This window comes from Dreissena polymorpha, chromosome 8, assembly GCF_020536995.1.
Source record: "Dreissena polymorpha isolate Duluth1 chromosome 8, UMN_Dpol_1.0, whole genome shotgun sequence".
In the NCBI taxonomy this organism is placed as follows: domain Eukaryota; kingdom Metazoa; phylum Mollusca; class Bivalvia; order Myida; family Dreissenidae; genus Dreissena; species Dreissena polymorpha.
Window position 1 is genome coordinate 17,360,797 of NC_068362.1, and position 24,768 is coordinate 17,385,564.

The following is a 24,768-nucleotide window of genomic DNA, read 5'->3' on the forward strand; positions in this document are numbered from 1 at the left end:
TTTATCTTTAAAAATTCGTTGTTATTTTAAAATGAATTTTGTGTTTTTAAAAGAAATGGTTCCGCTGGGGCTTGAACCCAGGACCTCTCGCGTGTGAAGCGAGCGTGATAACCACTACACTACGGAACCGATGTTGTGTTCATTTATTGAGCATGAGGCTATAACTAAATGTTTGTGTACAAATTGTAGAATAATATGCGTTTCCAAGTGCGACATCTAGATAAAGTCGGATGTTCATCACATGCGTATAGGGATGTGGCTCAGTGGTAGAGCGTTCGCTTTGCATGTGAAATGCCCCGGTTCGATCCCCGGCATCTCCAAAAGATTCTAATAACGTTATTCAACATTTTACGCTGGATGTATGCAGTCTTCTGGTTCGTGTTTGTTTTTAATATAACCGCCACATCATCAGGTACAACGAGAACTTCATTACGAAACGCAGTTGTCCGCCTCTCCTTCCTAACGTTTACAAACCCTTTCGGGAGTGTGAGTTCATAGATAAGTGCTGCTACAGCGAATTGTGTCTTCAAGTAAATTGATTTGATTTTTTAGAGAATATAGCTTTTATCTTTAAAAATTCGTTGTTATTTTAAAATGAATTTTGTGTTTTTAAAAGGAATGGTTCCGCTGGGGCTTGAACCCAGGACCTCTCGCGTGTGAAGCGAGCGTGATAACCACTACACTACGGAACCGATGTTGTGTTCATTTATTGAGCATAAGGCTATAACTAAATGTTTGTGTACAAATTGTAGAATAATATGCGTTTCCAAGTGCGACATCTAGATAAAGTCGGATGTTCATCACATGCGTATAGGGATGTGGCTCAGTGGTAGAGCGTTCGCTTTGCACGTGAAATGCCCCGGTTCGATCCCCGGCATCTCCAAAAGATTCTAATAACGTTATTCAACATTTTACGCTGGATGTATACAGTCTTCTGGTTCGTGTTTGTTTTAAATATAACCGCCACATCATCAGGTACAACGAGAACTTCATTACGAAACGCAGTTGTCCGCCTCTCCTTCCTAACGTTTACAAACCCTTTCGGGAGTGTGAGTTCATAGATAAGTGCTGCTACAGCGAATTGTGTCTTCAAGTAAATTGATTTGATTTTTTAGAGAATATAGCTTTTATCTTTAAAAATTCGTTGTTATTTTAAAATGAATTTTGTGTTTTTAAAAGGAATGGTTCCGCTGGGGCTTGAACCCAGGACCTCTCGCGTGTGAAGCGAGCGTGATAACCACTACACTACGGAACCGATGTTGTGTTCATTTATTGAGCATAAGGCTATAACTAAATGTTTGTGTACAAATTGTAGAATAATATGCGTTTCCAAGTGCGACATCTAGATAAAGTCGGATGTTCATCACATGCGTATAGGGATGTGGCTCAGTGGTAGAGCGTTCGATTTGCACGTGAAATGCCCCGGTTCGATCCCCGGCATCTCCAAAAGATTCTAATAACGTTATTCAACATTTTACGCTGGATGTATACAGTCTTCTGGTTCGTGTTTGTTTTAAATATAACCGCCACATCATCAGGTACAACGAGAACTTCATTACGAAACGCAGTTGTCCGCCTCTCCTTCCTAACGTTTACAAACCCTTTCGGGAGTGTGAGTTCATAGATAAGTGCTGCTACAGCGAATTGTGTCTTCAAGTAAATTGATTTGATTTTTTAGAGAATATAGCTTTTATCTTTAAACATTCGTTGTTATTTTAAAATGGATTTTGTGTTTTTAAAAGGAATGGTTCCGCTGGGGCTTGAACCCAGGACCTCTCGCGTGTGAAGCGAGCGTGATAACCACTACACTACGGAACCGATGTTGTGTTCATTTATTGAGCATAAGGCTTTAACTAAATGTTTGTGTACAAATTGTAGAATAATATGCGTTTCCAAGTGCGACATCTAGATAAAGTCGGATGTTCATCACATGCGTATAGGGATGTGGCTCAGTGGTAGAGCGTTCGCTTTGCACGTGAAATGCCCCGGTTCGATCCCCGGCATCTCCAAAAGATTCTAATAACGTTATTCAACATTTTACGCTGGATGTATACAGTCTTCTGGTTCGTGTTTGTTTTAAATATAACCGCCACATCATCAGGTACAACGAGAACTTCATTACGAAACGCAGTTGTCCGCCTCTCCTTCCTAACGTTTACAAACCCTTTCGGGAGTGTGAGTTCATAGATAAGTGCTGCTACAGCGAATTGTGTCTTCAAGTAAATTGATTTGATTTTTTAGAGAATATAGCTTTTATCTTTAAAAATTCGTTGTTATTTTAAAATGAATTTTGTGTTTTAAAAGGAATGGTTCCGCTGGGGCTTGAACCCAGGACCTCTCGCGTGTGAAGCGAGCGTGATAACCACTACACTACGGAACCGATGTTGTGTTCATTTATTGAGCATAAGGCTATAACTAAATGTTTGTGTACAAATTGTAGAATAATATGCGTTTCCAAGTGCGACATCTAGATAAAGTCGGATGTTCATCACATGCGTATAGGGATGTGGCTCAGTGGTAGAGCGTTCGCTTTGCACGTGAAATGCCCCGGTTCGATCCCCGGCATCTCCAAAAGATTCTAATAACGTTATTCAACATTTTACGCTGGATGTATACAGTCTTCTGGTTCGTGTTTGTTTTAAATATAACCGCCACATCATCAGGTACAACGAGAACTTCATTACGAAACGCAGTTGTCCGCCTCTCCTTCCTAACGTTTACAAACCCTTTCGGGAGTGTGAGTTCATAGATAAGTGCTGCTACAGCGAATTGTGTCTTCAAGTAAATTGATTTGATTTTTTAGAGAATATAGCTTTTATCTTTAAAAATTCGTTGTTATTTTAAAATGAATTTTGTGTTTTTAAAAGGAATGGTTCCGCTGGGGCTTGAACCCAGGACCTCTCGCGTGTGAAGCGAGCGTGATAACCACTACACTACGGAACCGATGTTGTGTTCATTTATTGAGCATAAGGCTATAACTAAATGTTTGTGTACAAATTGTAGAATAATATGCGTTTCCAAGTGCGACATCTAGATAAAGTCGGATGTTCATCACATGCGTATAGGGATGTGGCTCAGTGGTAGAGCGTTCGCTTTGCACGTGAAATGCCCCGGTTCGATCCCCGGCATCTCCAAAAGATTCTAATAACGTTATTCAACATTTTACGCTGGATGTATACAGTCTTCTGGTTCGTGTTTGTTTTAAATATAACCGCCACATCATCAGGTACAACGAGAACTTCATTACGAAACGCAGTTGTCCGCCTCTCCTTCCTAACGTTTACAAACCCTTTCGGGAGTGTGAGTTCATAGATAAGTGCTGCTACAGCGAATTGTGTCTTCAAGTAAATTGATTTGATTTTTTAGAGAATATAGCTTTTATCTTTAAACATTCGTTGTTATTTTAAAATGAATTTTGTGTTTTTAAAAGGAATGGTTCCGCTGGGGCTTGAACCCAGGACCTCTCGCGTGTGAAGCGAGCGTGATAACCACTACACTACGGAACCGATGTTGTGTTCATTTATTGAGCATAAGGCTATAACTAAATGTTTGTGTACAAATTGTAGAATAATATGCGTTTCCAAGTGCGACATCTAGATAAAGTCGGATGTTCATCACATGCGTATAGGGATGTGGCTCAGTGGTAGAGCGTTCGCTTTGCACGTGAAATGCCCCGGTTCGATCCCCGGCATCTCCAAAAGATTCTAATAACGTTATTCAACATTTTACGCTGGATGTATACAGTCTTCTGGTTCGTGTTTGTTTTAAATATAACCGCCACATCATCAGGTACAACGAGAACTTCATTACGAAACGCAGTTGTCCGCCTCTCCTTCCTAACGTTTACAAACCCTTTCGGGAGTGTGAGTTCATAGATAAGTGCTGCTACAGCGAATTGTGTCTTCAAGTAAATTGATTTGATTTTTTAGAGAATATAGCTTTTATCTTTAAAAATTCGTTGTTATTTTAAAATGAATTTTGTGTTTTTAAAAGGAATGGTTCCGCTGGGGCTTGAACCCAGGACCTCTCGCGTGTGAAGCGAGCGTGATAACCACTACACTACGGAACCGATGTTGTGTTCATTTATTGAGCATAAGGCTATAACTAAATGTTTGTGTACAAATTGTAGAATAATATGCGTTTCCAAGTGCGACATCTAGATAAAGTCGGATGTTCATCACATGCGTATAGGGATGTGGCTCAGTGGTAGAGCGTTCGCTTTGCACGTGAAATGCCCCGGTTCGATCCCCGGCATCTCCAAAAGATTCTAATAACGTTATTCAACATTTTACGCTGGATGTATACAGTCTTCTGGTTCGTGTTTGTTTTAAATATAACCGCCACATCATCAGGTACAACGAGAACTTCATTACGAAACGCAGTTGTCCGCCTCTCCTTCCTAACGTTTACAAACCCTTTCGGGAGTGTGAGTTCATAGATAAGTGCTGCTACAGCGAATTGTGTCTTCAAGTAAATTGATTTGATTTTTTAGAGAATATAGCTTTTATCTTTAAACATTCGTTGTTATTTTAAAATGAATTTTGTGTTTTTAAAAGGAATGGTTCCGCTGGGGCTTGAACCCAGGACCTCTCGCGTGTGAAGCGAGCGTGATAACCACTACACTACGGAACCGATGTTGTGTTCATTTATTGAGCATAAGGCTTTAACTAAATGTTTGTGTACAAATTGTAGAATAATATGCGTTTCCAAGTGCGACATCTAGATAAAGTCGGATGTTCATCACATGCGTATAGGGATGTGGCTCAGTGGTAGAGCGTTCGCTTTGCACGTGAAATGCCCCGGTTCGATCCCCGGCATCTCCAAAAGATTCTAATAACGTTATTCAACATTTTACGCTGGATGTATACAGTCTTCTGGTTCGTGTTTGTTTTAAATATAACCGCCACATCATCAGGTACAACGAGAACTTCATTACGAAACGCAGTTGTCCGCCTCTCCTTCCTAACGTTTACAAACCCTTTCGGGAGTGTGAGTTCATAGATAAGTGCTGCTACAGCGAATTGTGTCTTCAAGTAAATTGATTTGATTTTTTAGAGAATATAGCATTGAACACCTTAAATTTTTAGTATACTGTGACCTTCGGCGAGTTTGATTTCCACTCACTCGTGATACATCGGTTATCTCCGGACACCTCCGTAAGATACGATTGATTTATGGAATAAATCGTCTTCTGATCCAGAGTGATTACCACTAGGCCTATACCTATTGAATTGGTAATGTTGCATCCACTTTTCTTTAGGATATGGCTTCATGCTTGTGTCCGAAACGGAGGATAATTTATATTTACATATAAGACCCGTTGGTTAAGTTAAATATAGTTCATGCTCTGTTGGTAGAGCGTTTGCTTTGCGAATTAAATTTCCGGATTCGATCCTCACGTGTCCACATGTTGAAAGAAGAAATTTCCAAATTGTAGCGCTTGTTATATTGATAATGTCTTCGTATCTTGTTGTTTTAAAATACAACCGCCATACGTTCAGTTATAAAGAGGGCTACATTAAGCAGCGCATTTTGCGGTCCTTTCGACCGTTCAAAACCCCTGTCAAATAGAGCTGCAACGATTCGATCCGATTCATCGAAAATCGATTCGAAATGCTTTGATTCGATTACGATACCAAACCTACCAAATTCGATTCGATTCTTTAACATATATACATATATATACATAGATACGTAAAGCGCGCTGTATTCTGACTATTGATACAGGAAGGTGTAGGTTTTATCTTTACCTGTAATTACGACGCGCGCGAGTGGTTGCGTATTACTTTAGTCATCCAATCAATAAGCCCGTTACGGTCTACTTTCGGAAAAAATGTCAAAATGGCTGAACAAGTTGTTGCCGACAAATTGAAATTATCAGATGCGCCTAAGAAGCTCAAATCAAAAGTGTGACAGTATTTTGGGTTTCGTGATGGTAACCCTACCAATAAAGCAAAGTGTAAACTGTGCTTCACCGGCTCAACCACTAATCTAATGCAATATGTCAAACGCAAACATAACGTTGATTTAGAAAGACTAAGAGGTCGCACAAGTGCAACTACTCAAGTCGCCAACCAGAAAAGTAGTTCTATTTCTGTTGGAGTTTTGTTAAGTTTATTAGAGAATTTGATTTGTCCTACAGGTAACAGGTGATGCTGTCATTGCACAATGGTAGACATGCTTATAGCGGTTTTGGGTAAAAGTATAATAGTGATAGTACTACCATTCAACTGATTCCAGATACGTTCTTATGATTATTTATTTATTTTTTATATTATTGTGTAATCAACACAATCTTCTAGTCAGAAGTTTTTATAATAAAATTGAGTCCTAATTTGCTATTCTTTTTATGTGTTTTATTGAAATCAAATTTGAACAGAAATGTTAATTTGAGGCATAAGAGTGATTATATGATAAAACTAGGTTTAAAGATGAATCGAATCGAAAAAAATCGGTATCGGAGTGTCTGAACTCGAAATCGAATCGAATCGAGCTGTTGGTGAATCGTTGCAGCTCTACTGTCAAACTGTCAGTTCATTATAAATAATGTAATTTTAAAATAACTTCCATGAAATAATCACTATTTAAGGACTACGCTAGCAATACGCTAGTCCATAGCTCAGAGCTCATGCTTAAAATCAGTGATAATAGATGAACATTATTATATTTGTTTCCATTGTATCATTTATCCCGCAATTGAGGTTATAATTCTTCAGATATGTGTTTACCGTCCAAAGCTGAGATCTTAATAATCATTTGATTTCACGACGTTGAAAGCTTGTAGTAAATCGCAGCATATGATTATATATTATAATTGACGGCGTAATAAAACTTGAACAACTGACGTATTAGTTCGTGCTTATTCAGCAGGATAAAGGTCATTTGATAATAGTATGTCAAATGTATTGTATACAACAATTATACCTGGTTCACGATCCTTCTTTATGTGTATATGTAAGACGAAATATGTAAATCACATATGTAAATATGTCAATATAGAGGCGTGTGTTGTGTTTTACGAAGTAATGATCTTAAAATGAATAGTTCTGCTGAGACTCGAACCAAAGACCTCTCGCGTGTTATGCGATATTTATTACCTTTACACTTACCACTTAGCATAAGATATTGACTACCTTTTTGTGTACATAATGATGTTTACCTATCGGACAAGTAGATTAAGTTACATACCGGTATTATTCATTCGCTGATGGACATTGGCTCAGTGGTAGAACGTTCGCTTTGAGTGTAAAAATAAGTCGGGATCGACATCCGCATCACCACATGTTCTTATAAGTTATTCCCCATTGGAACACTTGAATTAAAAAGTATATTCATGTATGTTTTCTTCTAGATTACAGCCATAAAACCAGCAGGTACAAGGGGGACTTCGCTGAGCCACGGCAGTTGCCTGTTCATGCATCATACATTGAAAACTTATCATTATTAATGTCTAAAATAAAATACATCAAATGTCTAAAATACCATACATCAAATGATTTATATGTGAGGATATCGTAAGCAACATATCTGACCATAGCTCAGAGTGCATGGTGGCAAAGATTGATAATATATGAAAATTATAATACTTGTTTAAAAAAGGCATCAATTAATAGTGGTATTAAGGTATTATATTGCACCAGTATTAAGTTGTTGAGGGGCCAAAGTTGGATAATCATTTTATGGTTTTGTTGATCATTTTACCAAACGAGTTTAAGATATGTGTTATTTGATTAAGTAGTAATACAGGCTTCATATAGCTAGCACAATACTCACATTAACTAGTGCTCGTAGAACATGGTTAAAAATTGAATTATTATTGTTAAGATGTTCTTATCCACGCAGTTGTCCGTACGTTCAAAATAGCTCTCAATACATAAATCTCATAATGTTAAATTCAATTAAAAGATAATAGAAATTCGCACCAACTTATCCCTATTAGAGGAACATTCCAGCAACATCTGTGTTCATAGCCCAAAGGTCAACCATACAAATCTTGCCCAAATGTGAACATAATACTACTTGGTAAGTATTCATCCTTTACCTTGTAATAAAGTAACTATTTTCGACAAATATCCGGTTGTTGGCCGGCCAATGTAAGGTAATCATTTGAGTTCTTGTTGAACATTGAACTTTAGGCGTTTCACGGGTGTGACATTTAATTAAGTAGGCATCATAAAACCTGGACAGCAATACCAATAACTACTTGATGAGAAACATTAGTCATACTATAGTTAATGTATGTCTTCGTGCACATTTTATATCATCGTTAAAACTTAATGTGTGCTAACAACGATAGTAACAAGGACTGTAGGTTAAGATTAAGTATGTGCAGGTCTAGAACACGTTTATGCTGAAAAGAAAATGTATGCAATGAAAGTGAGTTCATGTAATATAAGAATAAGATCATGCAAAAGGAGAACAATAGCGGGAAAAGTGATTGTACGTTCAAGTGTAGATTATGTTCAGATAAGAGTAGGAGAAGTTCATAAAAGAAGATCATACTATATTAATACAAAATGCTCTAAAAGGACATGTTAAAAGTAAATTATCGGGATTTAACACGTATCCATATACATTTATAAACGTGACTGAAAGTTGTAAATGTCAGTCAGAGCAAATGCAGTTTGATTCAAATATGTTGTAAAAAAAGGTCTAAGTTAACATAAGTAAAAATATTGAAAGTTCATCTAAATATAACAAGCTGAAAAAAACTCTACTAACCAGGTCGGGTTAAATAAGCAATGCCACAACAATTTAATCAGTAAGTAAACATCTGCAATATGTTTAAACAATATCAGAACAACAAAAAGGCTAAGATGGCAGTTACTTGCTTACCTGGTGCATTCCTTTAAAGTGCATTATATAACTACTTTAAGTCATTGTGCTAATATTTATGTACATGAAGCCTACATTAACCACGTGGTTAAGTGTGTGTGTGTGTGTAACATCTTTGACTCAATAGGGAATCATTTGACCCTAGCAGAGGAACACTGAACATTATTGTTACAAAGCATATTAAATCTCAGTGTCTTGCGGTTATATACAATCTATGTTGATGTCAATCTCTCGATGTTATAGGTCAGCCAGCAATACAATGCAAATGAAAATGTAATCATTGTAATGCTTAAACGCATTTACTAATGGTAGCACCATAATGTATCGCATACTAAAAGAAAACAATGCATAATGTGCATGTATTGATTTATCATGATTACGAGTCTGTGATTGTGGTTATGGGTATTAACAGTACATGTACTTAAACTTACAATTTGAACCTATATTATTTATTTTTTTCAAGCCCCTCTGATCTTGACCTTTGACATGTTGACCTCAAAATGAATTGGCGTTTCCCCTACTCAAATAACATCCTGCATGATCGTATGGTTGTCAATATACATGTGGAAACTAAATGGTCTATTGAATGACCGTCCGATCGACGGAGAATTACCCCCCCCCCCCCCCCCCCCCCCGCGTCTTCAAAGGTGGTATAAAGAGTTAACAAATAGGTAGCCATAACATTCAGTCCCAAGCAGTTATAAGTATCGTTCCACATTACAAATATGTCCAGTTGTATAACATGAAAATCTATCGTGATTGTAAAATGAGTGTAGACCTATGCATTTATAAAATGAGAGTTCCACGATTATAAATCAATGATACACATTAATATTTTCAAAACATTTTGATGATGTATATTTTAAGTGGATCTTTTCACAGATTTTGGCAGATATTGAATTTTGTCATTAAAAGCTGTATATTGATCAATGTAAACATTGGATCTTAAAAGCTCCATTACAAAAAATTAAAGAAAGAAAAAAGTAACCCTCAACTGAACTCGAACCACTGACCCCACGAGTAAAAGTCTAACGCTTAGACCACTCGGCCCGATCTCCATGCAGATTTGTCGTTTCTTACTCTCACATACACATTAATGTAATGTAACCGTCGTGCAAGAGATTGCACTCGGCCATCCGAGCTCATACAATGAGTGATGTATTTTATACTTTTCTATAAGCAATCCTCGTAGTGTCACAACATATAACGACAACAACAGAACTCTCCAAATTATTCAATCGTTTCGCGTTGCAACGCTTGATAATTTTCAGGTTTTAAAATCGTCAAAAGTTGCATCTAATGGATATTTTAGAGCATGGTTATGTTCATCATTACTGTTTCTTCACAAATATCATTACTACAACGAAATGTGCGAATCTGAAACATTTTTTGTAATATGTAAATTTACCAACAAAGTGAAAAGGTTCATTTCAAGCTATTAAAACAAATATATAATATAATTGGAATGTAAATATGCATCATCGAAACAAACCGAATAGGCAGAGTTACAAAACTATATAAAAAAAAACTTCTTTACTTAATTAAAAAAGTCAAAGTAAAAGCTAACATACAATTTATTTTGTAACCAAAGTTTCGTGCAACGCAATGCACAGGATCGGCATAAGTTTCTAACGTAAAACGCTTGTCTCAACCATATACAGAACCCGTATTTACCAAACCTAACCTTAAATTAGGAGAAAAAGTAAATAAAGAGAATATAAATGAAAAAATATATACAATTGGTCAGCGATTTTTTAACAAAAGTGTGGATGTGTGATACACACGTAACCATATTCCTCGTAATGAACGATACTGTCAATGTTGTGATGAAAGGGACATAGAAGACGAATTCCACTTTATAGGTAAATGTCCATGTTTGCGTCAAATAAGGCAAAACATAGAAAAAAACTGTTTACTATGTGAATCCATCAGTTTTTAAGTTCCATTCTTTATTGAAAAAACTTGTAAAATTGAAACTATAAATTTGTGTAAATATATGAAGGAAGCTCTAAGCTCTACCACAAATAATATTGTCAACGAAAGCTATTTCCTTACTGCCGGTGAAATGATATACTATGTAATATAAAGTCGCACTATACTTTGTTAATTATATTTTGTCTCAAAATGTTAGATTACATTTTGTTATAACCCATACGTTGTAATATTTAGACACATGACAATATTTTGTATTTTATTTTATGTATTTAGACGATGTTCATTGGTATATGTCTTAATAAACTGTCTGTTCTGTTCTGTTATTCCAACGCTTTGGAGATCTGGATAACACCTGTTAATAAATTATGAATACAGGTTTCTATGGAATAGCACAGTTATCGGCAGATGGGTATTTAAGGTGTTTTTTACGCTATTTCAAACTCAATTTTCCACACTGTCATTTTTAAAACACCAAAAAAGGTTAACAAAATGTCCCAAGGACAGTTGTAATCGAATAATTATAGCAATAATAGTATCAGATGTGTATGGCCTTGTTTTAATATTGGGCAAGTGTTAATCGAAATACTGTCAATCTGCCCATGAACAACTTTGGTTACACGGGGTTCTTGTCCATTTTCTCTGCAAAATATTTCTAAAGACAAATTCATGTCATCATCATATAACTTATTGCTTAATTTCGCGTATACATAATATGATGTCTATTTTCAGGATATAACAAAGATATTTATGAAACAAAAAAATCCCAATCAAGAGAGAAGGCATTTGTTCACCAGTAACATCATCTTCAGTAAACTGTCAGAAGCAGACATGAGTTCAAGTGTGAAAAAAATGATTATGACTGTAAATCATTCAGAAAAAAGTTCAGGTGTGTATCCCAAGACTGAACCAATGATGAAAAACAGCAGCTTTTAAACACTATGTGATTCTAGGTCCAAACGACCTACTGGACGAGTTGATTGTTAAGTGTTCAATAAAACGTTCCTATATACGCATCAACACTACCACGCTTGTGCCGAAATATTCTAAACTTAGATTCTTTACATTGAATGTAATTAAAATTCATTTGTTTGGTTTTGAAAAGATTCATGTCTTTGAGCCCATTTCACGTTGAAAATTTGTAACAGCGGTTGGCGGTAAATTACACGGGTTAGTATGACCCGGTGTGTACACAGCGATTTCGCAGCTGGATTAACCAAAAGTCAGCGACCTAACGAACTTTTCGCACGCCACTTTAACAATGCCTATTATGTACAATATGGCCACACAAATTGGTCCGTAGTTTGAATGAGTATGGCCACAAACGTTTTGAGCGAGCGAAATCAGTAAACGGAAATAGATATATTTTGATTTCATTTCGATGTTATGAGAGGCAAGCTCAAAGCGAGGAACATAAAACAAGTTGGCACATATTTGTTAAACATTTCTACTAAAGACATTCGGTTTATTAAATGTTGTCGTTTTGAACTGTAAACTTTTTAAGGAAAAATTAATAAGTCCCTGTCGTAAAATATGTAGGCTTATCCAAATGAAATGAAAAACACTCTGCTTAAAATCTGATGCGAAAAAAAAGTATTTCATTTAACGCATTTTCGGTGATGCAAATCCGACGAACAATTGATCGTTGTGTTGTGGCCTCACAGGCAATTCATATGACGGTTTTCAAATATGCTAGCCAGTATCCCTTGTGTGATGTTGGTTGTAATACATTTGAGTTTGATTTGAAATTATTGAGCTTGAAAGTATGCAACACTGAGTGCAGTATAAGTCAGTATCTAGTTGGAAAATAGCTGAATCACAGGTGGTTAGCGTGTGGCTATGATATTAATTAGTGAAAACATCATTTTGAATGATAAATAATCATATTATAACGAAAAATTAACTTTTCTGAAAAAAAATATTTCACTATCAAATATATATATAACAAGGTATGCAACTCAAAATCACCCCAAAACGGGGTGCATCGCTTTGAACAGCCATATCTTCATCAATTGTGCAGCGATTTTCACGATCTCGGTCTTATTCAACGCAGAAATGAATTTCCTTTCTGGAAATGTATATGTCTTGCAATATTTTTACAAATGCTGGGTCAACCTTTAAGAAATAACACAATACTCAACACGCATGACCCAGTTGACAGTGATCATGCTGTCTTTAAGACTGAAATCTTCACGGAGTAAAGGGCAACTTCCCTACAAAGTTCATGTAGTTCGATACCATAATTCAATAAAACGTATGAAAAAACATTATTACCGTTCTTGTCGTTACATTCTGCATCAAGACTAACTGTCCAGCGCCGTTTGAAACCTTTGTTTACATACATTTCAACTAACTGACATTTTAAACATACGAGTGATTTCATTGGTCCAATGCGGAGGTGTGTCTTTACAACTGGAGATTTCATTCATAAAGAATACATGATCACTGTCAACTGGGTCATGCGTGTTGTGTATCGTGTTATTTCTTAAAATTTGACCCAGCATTTGTAAAAATATTGCAAGACATATACATTTCCAGAAAGGAAATTCATTTCTGCGTTGAATAAGACCGAGATCGTGAAAATCGCTGCACAATTGATGAAGATATGGCTGTTCAAAGCGATGCACCCCGTTTTGGGGTGATTTTGAGTTGCATACCTTGTTATATATATATTTGATAGTGAAATATTTTTTTTCAGAAAAGTTAATTTTTCGTTATAATATGATTATTTATCATTCAAAATGATGTTTTCACTAATTAATATCATAGCCACACGCTAACCACCTGTGAGCTGAATAGGGACGTGCGAGTTTTTTTGTAAGATTGGAGTTATTTTTACATTTAAGTTGAGATCTTGCCACAGACCTACTCTTAACAAAAACTTATATAATGCTATTATTTTTATCTTCTGTGTCGTTAAAGATATTGACATACCAAATACTATCAATTTTAGAAAAAGTGTACTCTGACGTTTTCTATTTTGATACAAATTATCTTTATCGCTGAATAAATAATATTGTTTTTGTTGTTGATGCTGTTTCTTTTAAAGAATTTCGCGGCTTTGTATATCGTGATGAAATATGGACCCCGAGACGTTGGAGCGAGAGAGCGCAATTAACATAAACATAATACTAGTATTTATTCCATGTTCGATATAATCAACGGCGAGCGCAAACCGAATAATTGAAATTCAGAAGTGAACATATTCGTTGAACCTTTCTACGTCGGAAAATGTCGAACGCACCCAGCTTGTTAAATGCTACCATTGTGTACTCTAAACTGTTTAATGAAGAATAAACACTCGAGGTAGTAAAATATGCAGGCGTAACCAAAATGAACACGAGAAAACAACAATTATGTTTAATAAAACATTCTGATGCGGGGCAAATTTGATATTGTGGGTGCGTTTAAAACGTTATTTCATTTTACGAATTGTAGGTGTGGCAAATCCGACGAACAGCTGATCAATTTGTTACAAAATAACAGACGATAAGCCTGCCGGTAATCAAGTATGCTTAGTTAACACCGTTTATAATGAAAGCTGCATTCGAACAAGTTGGTATTTACATAATTACTTGAAAGTATGCAACATGAGTGCAGTATATTACAGTATCGTGTGGGAAATAACTGCGTGAGGACGTGCTAGATGAATCGGTATGTGTTAATTTATGTTAACGTTAATATTGTAGTTACTTTAAAACTTTTTTAAACGTATACTTATCTACATGTAACTTATATAAACCCGAATGCGCGCTTGGTGGCTGATATATGAGATGTTTTGGTAAAGTTTGCGATAGTTTACGTTATTATTGCAGTAAAAGCAAAATTAAACCGCTAACATATGACTAGCGCTCTTTGAAAACGGGGCTTAACGATTGTGCGTTAACTGTCGTCCCAGATAAGCCTGTGCCATCCGTACATGCTTATCAGGTACGAGACTCTCCGCCTGTAAAGCTTGTTTTGTTTAAAGGTAGTCCCTCCTTAGCAAAATTTCAGTTCGGACGGAAAGTGTCGTCCCTGATCAGCCTGTGCGGACTGTACAGGCTAATCGGGGAAAAACATTTACGCACATGCATTAAAACCAGTGTTCTTAGAGCAAGGCACATTTTATTTGCAGCAGCAAGGAAGACATTAATAAGGAGCCTTAAGCAGAATGTGTTACTCGAGATCTGAATCTAACCTAGTCACAGCCACGTGTCTATAAACAATGTGTTTATTTCGGTAAAAACATTTGCTTTTGCTTTTGAATACTCTTTGCATGTGTTATTTTTAAAGTCTCACTAAATGCGTGTGTAAAAAGCAGTACCTAAAACTTACTAGGATATCATGTAATGCTACATATATATCATGCTGCTAATTGACGGTGACTACTATCTCAAGGGGTAAATTGTCTTCGGATTAATCCAATTAAAAGCTGCTCGTCTTATTAATCCAGTTTTTCGCGTTATTAAGAATTTAAAACGAAACACGCACAGGCCGTAAAATTTAGTAAACACGGTCATAACGAGCGCAAACTTCCCGTCGAATTACATTCGTGTCTGCCGAGTGTACCACAATGCAAGCATGCATACCCTATTCATTAAAGTGGTTTATGAAGCGTGCGGTAATGGGCGTATGCTGCACCTAAATGCGCCCACAAGTTTAACCGAACCTGAAACTAAAAATAAATAAAACCGGTGGCTTGCAACATGTAGTATGGTTTTCAATAAAGTCGCATCCGCTTCAGTTTTGGTATTTACTGATTTCTTACAAAAATACACGTATTTCACATACTTTTTCAAACATCGTTAATTAAATCGTTTAATCTTTGTCAATAAAATATATTGATAATAATTATAAAATGATACCTATGTACTGTAAAAGAATCGTCAGGTGACCTTTTTTGACGCAAATAAGAACATTTTAAGAACAATTATAATAATAACAATGTGATACTATAAATATTGCAATAATTTATCATACTCATTTCTACGTGTTACTTGTATAACAAAACAAGAACATTCCTGAACGAACAAGCAAAACATGATGTCATGTTTATTTGAAATCAGTACAGTTTCTGAAAAAGACCTAAAATAACGCATTTGACCTGATCCCTTAAAGTCACATTTGAACACTTCGGGCCAATGCTCCACTGATACAAATATACTTCCATCGATTAAATGCACAACATGTTTGAATATAGAGTGATTTCGACCGGGGGAGGGGGTGGGAATTTCACATTTGTTTAGTGTTAAAGTACAAAAAGAAGTGTGTGCTTTCTTTTTTACAAAAAAAATACCCATATGTGACTCACTCTCACTCATTTGTAACACTCTACAGAATAGTGTTCTGGTGCGGTATCAAAAAGGAGGAAATGTATCACAGTTCAAGAAAACATTTAATAAATTCAATACAAAATGACCACGAATCTAAGATTCTATTTATAACATGACCAACACATTTTCTTTTATATAATGCTTGTTTCACCGTTTATTCACATGATTGTAAAAGAGTTTAACTGAAGAAATTCGCTGGAATAATGACGTAATTTCGTTAAAAATGACGTTATTTCACTGTTATATAACTAGTGTAATAACACCCGTGTAATAAACAAAATTGAACATTACTCAGTACGTTATTTCACTCCGGGAGCGTAGGTCATGTTATAAAAACTAATAAAGTAAAAATTTTGTTTTTCATCGCATAAATATTAATCTTCTATATGTACCCAAGCCAACTAAAGTATTTTAGTTTAAAATTTAACTAAACATTTCGGAAGTTGTTGCTGTTGTTTTTTTCATTTAATGTGTGACGCTGTCACTTTTTTTCAAAGAAATTCTTAATCGTCCTTTTTATTGATATACTGACGTTCGCATGCGACCTTCTTATTTTAGTTGTTACCTATAGTTGCGTTTTTAATTTTTGTTCTTTTGCGATGATATTTCCGTGATCACAGTTAGTTCTCAATCCAAGCTGCGGTGGTCGAGTGGTAACACTCTGGTCTACCATTACAGAGTTCCCCGATTCAATTCCTGACCGGGCCACTGGAAATTTCAGAAATGCTTCATGTGTTTCCCACCCAACTAGAGATGTACTGGTATGAAACCCAGGTAATTCTCGCGTGTATCGGTGCTTTTACACTGAGCACGTAAAAGAACCAAGGGATCTATTCGCAAAGAGCTAGGGTATCGCACCCAGGATTCCTAATACGGTCTCTTCTGCTTGCTGTCTCTTCAGCAAAACCAAAGGACCCCATTGGAAATAAGTGCTTTAATGTGTTATCCTTGACTGCAATGTCAAAAGAAACACTACTACTACAAGCTCTGTCGTTCAACAGACAACGTCATTTTGGATATCTCAGAGAAAACCCTTCAACACGGAAAGATATCTTGTATGCTTTAATTTATCGATTGGCTAAGGTATTAGCGATTTTTTTGTTAAACCAATCAAATAGCAAAGCCAACTCGAAAGTTAGTTTGTACCCTTTAAACTGAGAGATACTTGATATTCGTCCCCGATTTTTCCGAATTATTGACGATTTATCTCGCAAATTTTGTGTGTGAAATCGATCGCAATTGGATTTATATATTTAGCGACACATATGCGAGAAATCGCAAATTCGAGTCCTCGCAAGAACACTGCAAAATGATAGAAGTTATCCCAATGTGAAACTAAACATACTCTGTCATTTTTTGATACGTCTGTATACAAAGTATTCATTAGACAAATGGGAAGACTAAAATGTTCACTTTATGTTGTCATAAGACAGTTTCAAGAAATATGAAAGGGGTAAGTGACACTGACAGTCATGACACTGACAGACACAAACAATTTAATATATTTATTTTTCATCCATTCATCTTATCCAGTAAACTCACCAAATACCATTTACTTTGGATCATCAAAATAACATAATAATGGGTTGATATTATTTCAGATGGTATTTCTTGCACTTACAGCTTGAAACTCGGATATAAATATTGATAGAAATAGTATGAGATGTGATTAATAAAATATATGACAGTATGATAAAAATAGACGCTTCTCTGCAAAAACATTCGAAAAACATTCGTCAAAATAGTGCAGATTTATTTCAGGGCATTTGACGAAAACGGATAATAGAGACGTGATAAATGTGCTCACCAAATAGCGGATGTTTGCTAGTTTCGCTAGATTATCGATTTTAATTCACGAGTGATCACAGAATTTAATATTTTCACGAATCGCCCAAATCCGTTTTCTGGGAAAACAACGTAGAGTATTGTCCCAGTTTAACATGTGCAGTCCGCACAGGCTTTTCAGTGACGATATTTCTCGCTAAGACTGACATTTCGTTTAAAAAACAACATCTTTTAAACAAACAAAAATCCATGAGCGCAAAAAGTGTGGGGCCTGATTAGCCTGTGCGGACTGCAAGGCTGATCTGGGACTGCAAGGCTAATCTGGGACTGCAAGGCTAATCTGGGACTGCAAGGCTAATCTGGGGCTGCAAGGCTAATCTGGGACTGCAAGGCTAATCTGGGACTGCAAGGCTAATCTGGGACTGCAAGGCTAATCTGGGACTGCAAGGCTAAATTGGGACTGCAAGGCTAATCTGGGACTGCAAGGCTGATCTGGGACTGCAAGGCTAATCTGGGACTGCAAGACTTATCTGGACTGCAAGGCAAATCTGGGACTGCAAGGCTAATTTGGGACTGCACGGCTAATATTGGACGAAACATGCATTAATTCTGTATTTTTTAAATGACGAGTGCATACAAATCGATAATCAATACAATACTAATGTTTTATTTAACCCATTTATGCCTAGCGTCTAGAAAAAAGGCCTTGGCAAACAGCGTAGACCCAGATGAGACGCCGCATAATATGGCGTCTCATCAGGGTCTGCGCTGTTTGCTTAAAGAAATTTCTGTAAGAAATATTCTAAATATAGAAATAAATATACTAGACATCCCTAATTTTGGAAATAAGTTGATCCAATTTAGCAGGATGGGAAAGTCCACAGGCATAAATGGGTTACTATTTTTTAAGCTTTAATGAACCTTTTAAAAGAGTTAATTTGGTGAATTTCGCTCGAATGATGCCATCATGGTGTCAAAAAACTACGTCATTTCACAGCATAATTTAGTGAAATGGCGACCCGCCAGACAACCCACATTAGCGTGTAATTTAACCTTCAATCGCCCGATTAGTTTTTCCTGAGGTACATTTTTTACAAAATGGCGGCACCCAGCGTCTTTACAAATTATTGAAGGATATATTTTAAGTGTTATTTACTAGACAAGTGGTAGGTAAGTCTAAACAATGCTAAAAAAATTCAGTATTGTTAGATGATTTAAGCACTTTTCGATGTCTTAATTTATTTGATATAGATTAGTAAGCTCTTTAAAAATAATCCAACACTCATTTCAGTAACATAAAAGACATTCGCCAAACTTTCCAAACAGTAGACTCAACATTTCGGGAGACAGTGTTGACTGTTCTTATTCGGAGGTATTTGTATTTTTTGTTTCTTTATTGTGGTACCCCAATTTGGAGTTGTTCTCCATTTTAGTTAATACTAAATGAAGATTTTATTTAAAATGCATTATGTAATTGCATTTGGCATTGAATATTTTGATAGACTAATGTGATGTGCCCACTTTTCTAAGATTGTTAATGTCTTTGTGTGAGCAAAACTCAATGTTGTCACTTTTGCATAATATGATAATTAAATAAATGCTACCTAATTAAGCGACAGACACTTATTTTTATATCTGTTAAAGATGACATGGGTAATTAATGTCTGTACAATATCATGATTATTGTGAACAAAACATTAAAATGCTTTATGAAACATATATATATTTGAGCGAAACATTAAAAAAAAAAGTCTTTTACAATTAATTAACCTTAAACAAATTTCAATTTTCGCAAGTAAGGCTCTAGGTTGACCCCAAGGAAAAAAAGGGGTAGCCAAGCTTAAGCATTACAATGAGTGATTATGACAACCCACATCAGTGCTCCAGATAGGTTTAATGAAAGGGCGACCCGCCCTGCCCTTCCGAAGCTCCGCCCTGCCATTTTATTAAAAAAAAAATAAAAATAAATTATTTGTTTTTTGACAACTGATAATTTTTAAAGCTCTCATTACATTGTAATTAATATTTCCTCATTCAGTTTCATTGTATACATTTTATTTGAATGGTTTAATAATAATAGAAATAATATATTCTAACAATTTAATATTAATGACATATAAATTAATATGCAATAGGGAGCATTCCAGATACGCCCACGTGCTTGAAAGTGCCTTATGAGTCATGACAAAATACTGCGCATCGAAAATGCCCTTTTGACAAAAAAGCCCCCCTGCCATCTTCAAATCCTAGCTGGAGCATTTGAGTTCGGTGTGGCTTTGCATGCGAAACTAAAAAAGAGTGAACAACAACATAATAACTATCATAAATGTTTTGGTAAAACAATAATTGTTATAAATTATCAAGAAAAGCAAATTGAAATAAAATTATGAATACCGGTAGTTTTGCCTGTAATTAACAGCTTTATTTAATTTATTTCCATTTCATTTTTATTCAGTTTATTTAGTTTCTTGTATTGACAGTTATGTGTGACTATTCAGTCTTTAGGCTCCCCCCTCTCATCAATATTTTTAGCTCTGCGTTTTCGGAGAGAAAACCCGAGGTATTGTCATAGCCAGATCGTCGTGTCGTCCGCCGTCCGCGTCGTGCTAAAACCTTAACATTGGCTCTAAAATCAAAGTGCTTCCACCTTCAACTTTGAAACTTAATATGTAGATGCACCTACATGCCACACCCATTTTGGGGTCAAAGGTCAAGGTCACTGTGACCTCTTAAAAATAAAATAAAAAATGTCAAGCTTTCATTTATTCAAAACTGCACCCGTATCCGAGTGTGGCACCCGTTATGCGGTGCTCTTGTTACATTATTCTTGTCAAACAATGCAGTCTGGTGGTTGTTGGCTCTTTAACAATACATCCTCTGAATTGTTTTAGTTCTAAATTTACATAATTATGTTTTCGTTAGTTTCAATAGGTCAATACTACATTCATTGGCAATTTTGGCATTTAAAAGTGCTAATATAAGTAAGGCTTTAGTTATAGTAAACCCTAGTCATGTTTTCAAACACTTCAATAGTTTCATTTGTATTCCCTATTAAATCAGTATATTAATTTACATCCTTAAATACTGCGCTCCTTCTAAATATAGCAGTTTGTGCCTTTAGGTTAAGAAGTGAATACTGTATCAAAAGTTCTTCGTTGGATGTTACTTAAGTTTAAAATTATTAAATTATTTTTTTTTTATACAAATCTCTCAAAAGGAAGAACTGGCATTTTAAGAAGAAATCATATGATAATAGGTGCTACGTTATTTAAATTTACAAGCAAAAGCTTATTTGATGTCTCTTTAGCTTAAGATCACATGAAAAAACAGAATAATAAATCTCTGCAAAAAATCATAGAACAAACAAGTGTTAGGCTTTACATAACGATATTTAATTGAGCAAAACGAGAAAAATGTTATTTGTTTTAGATGAATTAACCACACACAGTCACACACAAATTCTAAACTTAAGCTTTAGATATATCGACCCCAAGTACTGATGATCATGATCATGATGATGGTTCCTGGAAATGAAATATGTTCATTTCATAAAATATTGTAATCTTTTGATCTCCAATTTCTCAGAATCATTTTGTTTCTTTGATGAGCCTCTTAGTGCCCATTGCCCTCTTGGTAATGTTTATTGTTGCTGCATCATTCCAGGGCTCGACATTAACTTTTGAAGCCACTTGTCCAGTCGGACAAGTAGACCATAATTTCACTTGTCCTGACCAAAAAGCAACTTGTCCTGACCATTATATATTTATTCTGCTCAGTACTTTGCAAAATAATGAAATAATACAAATGCTCAAATCATAAAGACTTGAATCGTTCAAATTACATGTAAACATAATTGTAGGCAATTTCAATACAAAAAGAACTGACTAGAATAACAGGAAAACTCGAGATTATTGATTTTTAAACATTATACAAAGCCATAATAGCCGACAAAAACTTGTGTGTTGCCAACATCAAACAGAAAATGTTAAAAGTGATGTATATGTACAGTACTTAACTGATATTTAAAAATAAATAAATCATTCTATATATCGGGAGGACGTCACTACGTTAATTGTCTGTAAGACCGGTGTCGTAAAATGCATATTCTTTACAAGGGAGAATATTCTTGTTATCTTGGCAAAGAAAAAAATGTAAAGGGTTGCTTCCCTTGTGAACAGTACAGTGAAGTACATGTATCATTCACATGGATCTATCGGAATATCTTGGGCTTCAACGATTAAACGTATACAAAATATACTCGGAAAAGTTGAGTGATATCTCCACAGAAATAATGGCTTTAAAGGCATTTTTTCTAAGTTATACAATTATAATGACCACTTGTCCTGTCGGACTAGCAAATTTCTTTATTTACTTGTCCGGACTAACAATTTGGTTGTCCCGGACAGTCGGACTACCTTTAATGTCGAGCCCTGCATTTTTTTGTCATTCATACTGCAGTGAGTAATGCATACCTTATTGATAATTCAACAGACTGAAAGAACATTGGTTTAGAATATCTTACTTGTCATTGATTTACTTGCAATGCATACCCTATTGATTATTCAACAAACAGAAACAACATGGGTTTGGAATATCGTACTTGTCATTCATATTATTGTAATGCATGATGTATTAATAATTTGACAGACAGTAAGTTTATTTTGAATATCTTATTTTTATTAGCCAACATAAGCATATCATGCTCATTGTGAGCGTTTGTGATTGCTTTTTGTCCTTCGTTTGTCTAGCATAATTTCTAGCACCAATATTATTGGCAATAGTTGCAATTTGACAAATAAAAGATTTCATTAAACAGACTTATTGGTGCTGACTGGACCTCTTCTTTTTGTTGTGCGATTGCACAGGCTGGTCTACAGCTACGCTGGCAGCATGGGCATACAGCCTATTTTCTCATGACGCTGCTCATATATGTCAATTTTTATAAGACCATATAAAAACTTCAAGGAACAGAACAAAAAAAAATAATATGTGTTTACATGGTATTATTTTAACTACTAACTACACTGTGGACCAGAAAGCAATATAATTATGTATTCATTCAAATACTACAACAAAGACATTTCACACATATGTATTCATTTAAATATAACCAAGACATTTCTTACATTTCCTGAATCCTGAATTTCAAGGCCAATAGTTTATAGTTAAACTGTGTAAAATTATGTCACCAATTTCAGTTATTTCGCGAAATTCCTGAAAAAAATTAGACATTTTTGAAGTCCCTAAGTGAAACAGTCATTTCACAAAAATCCTGAATTGTTTAGGAATTTCGCAAAATTCCTAGTTTTGCAGATATTACTGTAACATATATTTATATAGATATAACCAAAAAACATGACTTCTCCTTGAGTTCTGCTCACTTCTCCTTAAATGTCAGTCAAGAGAGAAGTGACTTCTCACCAAAATTTGAGTCTATGCCAACCCCACATGTCTAAAACTTGCACAAGCTCTGATGCATATAAAACTGACATATGAATTTATGGAGGCCAGGACAACTGCCCCACCAATTGTGTTTGAACTTTGCAGGGATGGTCCAGGTTAAGACAGTCTAGAAAGATACAAATCTTGGCTGATCTGAACAAATCAGTGAAATTGGCGGGCCAAGCTAGTGTACATGTAAATGATTAATGAACCAAATCTTACATGTATTTAAATCCTCATATTTTTTCAACAATGAATTAATAAGTTGTGCCTGGATAATTTGTTTATATTTCAGAGAAAGATTGAATTCCAGATGAAAAAATACCAAATCTTAGTTTTACAGTTTACTTAATCCTAGAATTTTTCCAACAATGGCGTTAACAGTTGTGCATGAATTATTTGTTTTATATTTCAGACAAAGATTAAATGCCAGATGAAAAAATAACATTGAAATTCCTGCCAATATGTCTGATTGCGATGAAGACGAGGAGGTAATACTTGCATCCAGCTGCATAGGCTGTATTGTATCCATTTTGAAAAAGAAAAGAAGCATAAAAGCTAATTTGTGTGTGTAAAGTGTAGTCGCAGATTAGCCTGTGCATATCAGGGACATAAATTTCGTCCTCATCTGGATTTTTTGTTTAAAGGAAGTCTCTTTAAAAAAAAACAGTTAAGGAAGAAAGTGTTGTTCCTGATTAACCTGGGTCAACACTTGACCCACATGCATTCAGCCCAGTTTTCCCAGAACAAGGCTCATATTTTCATTTATATTTCTCATATTGGGGGGAAACCTCCATTTTGTTGGTACCGAAAAACTGAACCATTCTCAATTTTTTACACAAGATTCCTTACGAAAATAAAAAGTAGATCAAATGATATATCTAAGAAAAATAAATATGAAATTACTCTGCAATCACTCTGCAAAAACTTTGACATGTTCTAGTCTATGCAACCAAGAGAAATTCCCGGAATGGTAAAGAACAAGCTCTGTATACAGCTGTATAAAGTCTTAGAATAGAATAAAAGCCATGCATTAAATTATCTTTACAGCCTTTTGATAAGTTACTTTCATCAGAATATGTTTAAATTGCCATAGCATGTTTAATGTTCCTGAAATTTTTATTTTTACTTTTTTTTGAATGATTGCAACCCTAGACCTAGTGTTCAGGTTTTTTTTGTACTTGAAGCAGATCTTTGAATTTTTTCCCTAAGACCAAAAAGGATATATTTTCCCCAAAATTGGGTTCAATAGGCCCTATCCAAAAAATAATGATAGCATTCCATTGGCACTTTTTTATTTCTGAAAATGCTTAGCACAATCTGGTTTTGTATGTGCAATAAAGAGATTTTAGACTTTACCTAGCTTTGAATTACCTTGGTTTTATTCATTCACATGTTATAGCTGTTGTTGGCTGGGCACATATCTTGTTTTGGAATTCAAGCACACAATTTTCACCAT

General features: G+C 35.4%; 1 protein-coding gene and 17 non-coding genes across 21 annotated transcripts in view; 9 read left to right on the top strand and 9 right to left on the bottom strand.

Moving 5' to 3' along the window:
* Positions 1 to 56: 56 nt before the first annotated feature.
* Trnav-cac (transfer RNA valine (anticodon CAC)) lies at positions 57 to 129 on the bottom strand. Its single transcript has one exon. It is a non-coding gene; the product is annotated as a tRNA-Val (tRNA).
* A 120-nt stretch (positions 130 to 249) lies between these two features.
* Trnaa-ugc (transfer RNA alanine (anticodon UGC)) lies at positions 250 to 320 on the top strand. Its single transcript has one exon. It is a non-coding gene; the product is annotated as a tRNA-Ala (tRNA).
* A 299-nt stretch (positions 321 to 619) lies between these two features.
* Positions 620 to 692, bottom strand: Trnav-cac (transfer RNA valine (anticodon CAC)). Its single transcript has one exon. It is a non-coding gene; the product is annotated as a tRNA-Val (tRNA).
* A 120-nt stretch (positions 693 to 812) lies between these two features.
* Trnaa-ugc (transfer RNA alanine (anticodon UGC)) lies at positions 813 to 883 on the top strand. The gene has a single exon. It is a non-coding gene; the product is annotated as a tRNA-Ala (tRNA).
* Positions 884 to 1,182: 299 nt separating this feature from the next.
* On the bottom strand, positions 1,183 to 1,255 carry Trnav-cac (transfer RNA valine (anticodon CAC)). Its single transcript has one exon. It is a non-coding gene; the product is annotated as a tRNA-Val (tRNA).
* Positions 1,256 to 1,745: 490 nt separating this feature from the next.
* Trnav-cac (transfer RNA valine (anticodon CAC)) lies at positions 1,746 to 1,818 on the bottom strand. Its single transcript has one exon. It is a non-coding gene; the product is annotated as a tRNA-Val (tRNA).
* Positions 1,819 to 1,938: 120 nt separating this feature from the next.
* On the top strand, positions 1,939 to 2,009 carry Trnaa-ugc (transfer RNA alanine (anticodon UGC)). Its single transcript has one exon. It is a non-coding gene; the product is annotated as a tRNA-Ala (tRNA).
* Positions 2,010 to 2,307: 298 nt separating this feature from the next.
* Positions 2,308 to 2,380, bottom strand: Trnav-cac (transfer RNA valine (anticodon CAC)). Its single transcript has one exon. It is a non-coding gene; the product is annotated as a tRNA-Val (tRNA).
* A 120-nt stretch (positions 2,381 to 2,500) lies between these two features.
* Positions 2,501 to 2,571, top strand: Trnaa-ugc (transfer RNA alanine (anticodon UGC)). The gene has a single exon. It is a non-coding gene; the product is annotated as a tRNA-Ala (tRNA).
* Positions 2,572 to 2,870: 299 nt separating this feature from the next.
* Trnav-cac (transfer RNA valine (anticodon CAC)) lies at positions 2,871 to 2,943 on the bottom strand. The gene has a single exon. It is a non-coding gene; the product is annotated as a tRNA-Val (tRNA).
* A 120-nt stretch (positions 2,944 to 3,063) lies between these two features.
* On the top strand, positions 3,064 to 3,134 carry Trnaa-ugc (transfer RNA alanine (anticodon UGC)). Its single transcript has one exon. It is a non-coding gene; the product is annotated as a tRNA-Ala (tRNA).
* A 299-nt stretch (positions 3,135 to 3,433) lies between these two features.
* On the bottom strand, positions 3,434 to 3,506 carry Trnav-cac (transfer RNA valine (anticodon CAC)). The gene has a single exon. It is a non-coding gene; the product is annotated as a tRNA-Val (tRNA).
* Positions 3,507 to 3,626: 120 nt separating this feature from the next.
* Positions 3,627 to 3,697, top strand: Trnaa-ugc (transfer RNA alanine (anticodon UGC)). The gene has a single exon. It is a non-coding gene; the product is annotated as a tRNA-Ala (tRNA).
* Positions 3,698 to 3,996: 299 nt separating this feature from the next.
* Positions 3,997 to 4,069, bottom strand: Trnav-cac (transfer RNA valine (anticodon CAC)). The gene has a single exon. It is a non-coding gene; the product is annotated as a tRNA-Val (tRNA).
* A 120-nt stretch (positions 4,070 to 4,189) lies between these two features.
* Positions 4,190 to 4,260, top strand: Trnaa-ugc (transfer RNA alanine (anticodon UGC)). The gene has a single exon. It is a non-coding gene; the product is annotated as a tRNA-Ala (tRNA).
* Positions 4,261 to 4,559: 299 nt separating this feature from the next.
* On the bottom strand, positions 4,560 to 4,632 carry Trnav-cac (transfer RNA valine (anticodon CAC)). Its single transcript has one exon. It is a non-coding gene; the product is annotated as a tRNA-Val (tRNA).
* A 120-nt stretch (positions 4,633 to 4,752) lies between these two features.
* Positions 4,753 to 4,823, top strand: Trnaa-ugc (transfer RNA alanine (anticodon UGC)). The gene has a single exon. It is a non-coding gene; the product is annotated as a tRNA-Ala (tRNA).
* A 14,135-nt stretch (positions 4,824 to 18,958) lies between these two features.
* LOC127841285 (transient receptor potential cation channel subfamily M member-like 2) overlaps positions 18,959 to 24,768 on the top strand; it is an 84,851-nt gene continuing 79,041 nt past the window's right edge. For 2 of the 4 annotated variants that reach the window (XM_052369982.1, XM_052369985.1), the window contains exons 1-3: positions 18,961 to 19,037; positions 19,159 to 19,239; positions 23,725 to 23,800. In XM_052369982.1, the coding sequence (XP_052225942.1) occupies positions 23,774 to 23,800 (27 nt within the window). In that variant the 5' untranslated portion in view covers positions 18,961 to 19,037; positions 19,159 to 19,239; positions 23,725 to 23,773. Of the gene's footprint in view, positions 19,038 to 19,158; positions 19,240 to 23,724; positions 23,801 to 24,768 lie in introns of all 4 variants that reach the window. The other 2 variants (XM_052369984.1, XM_052369983.1) reach the window with 2 other exon arrangements.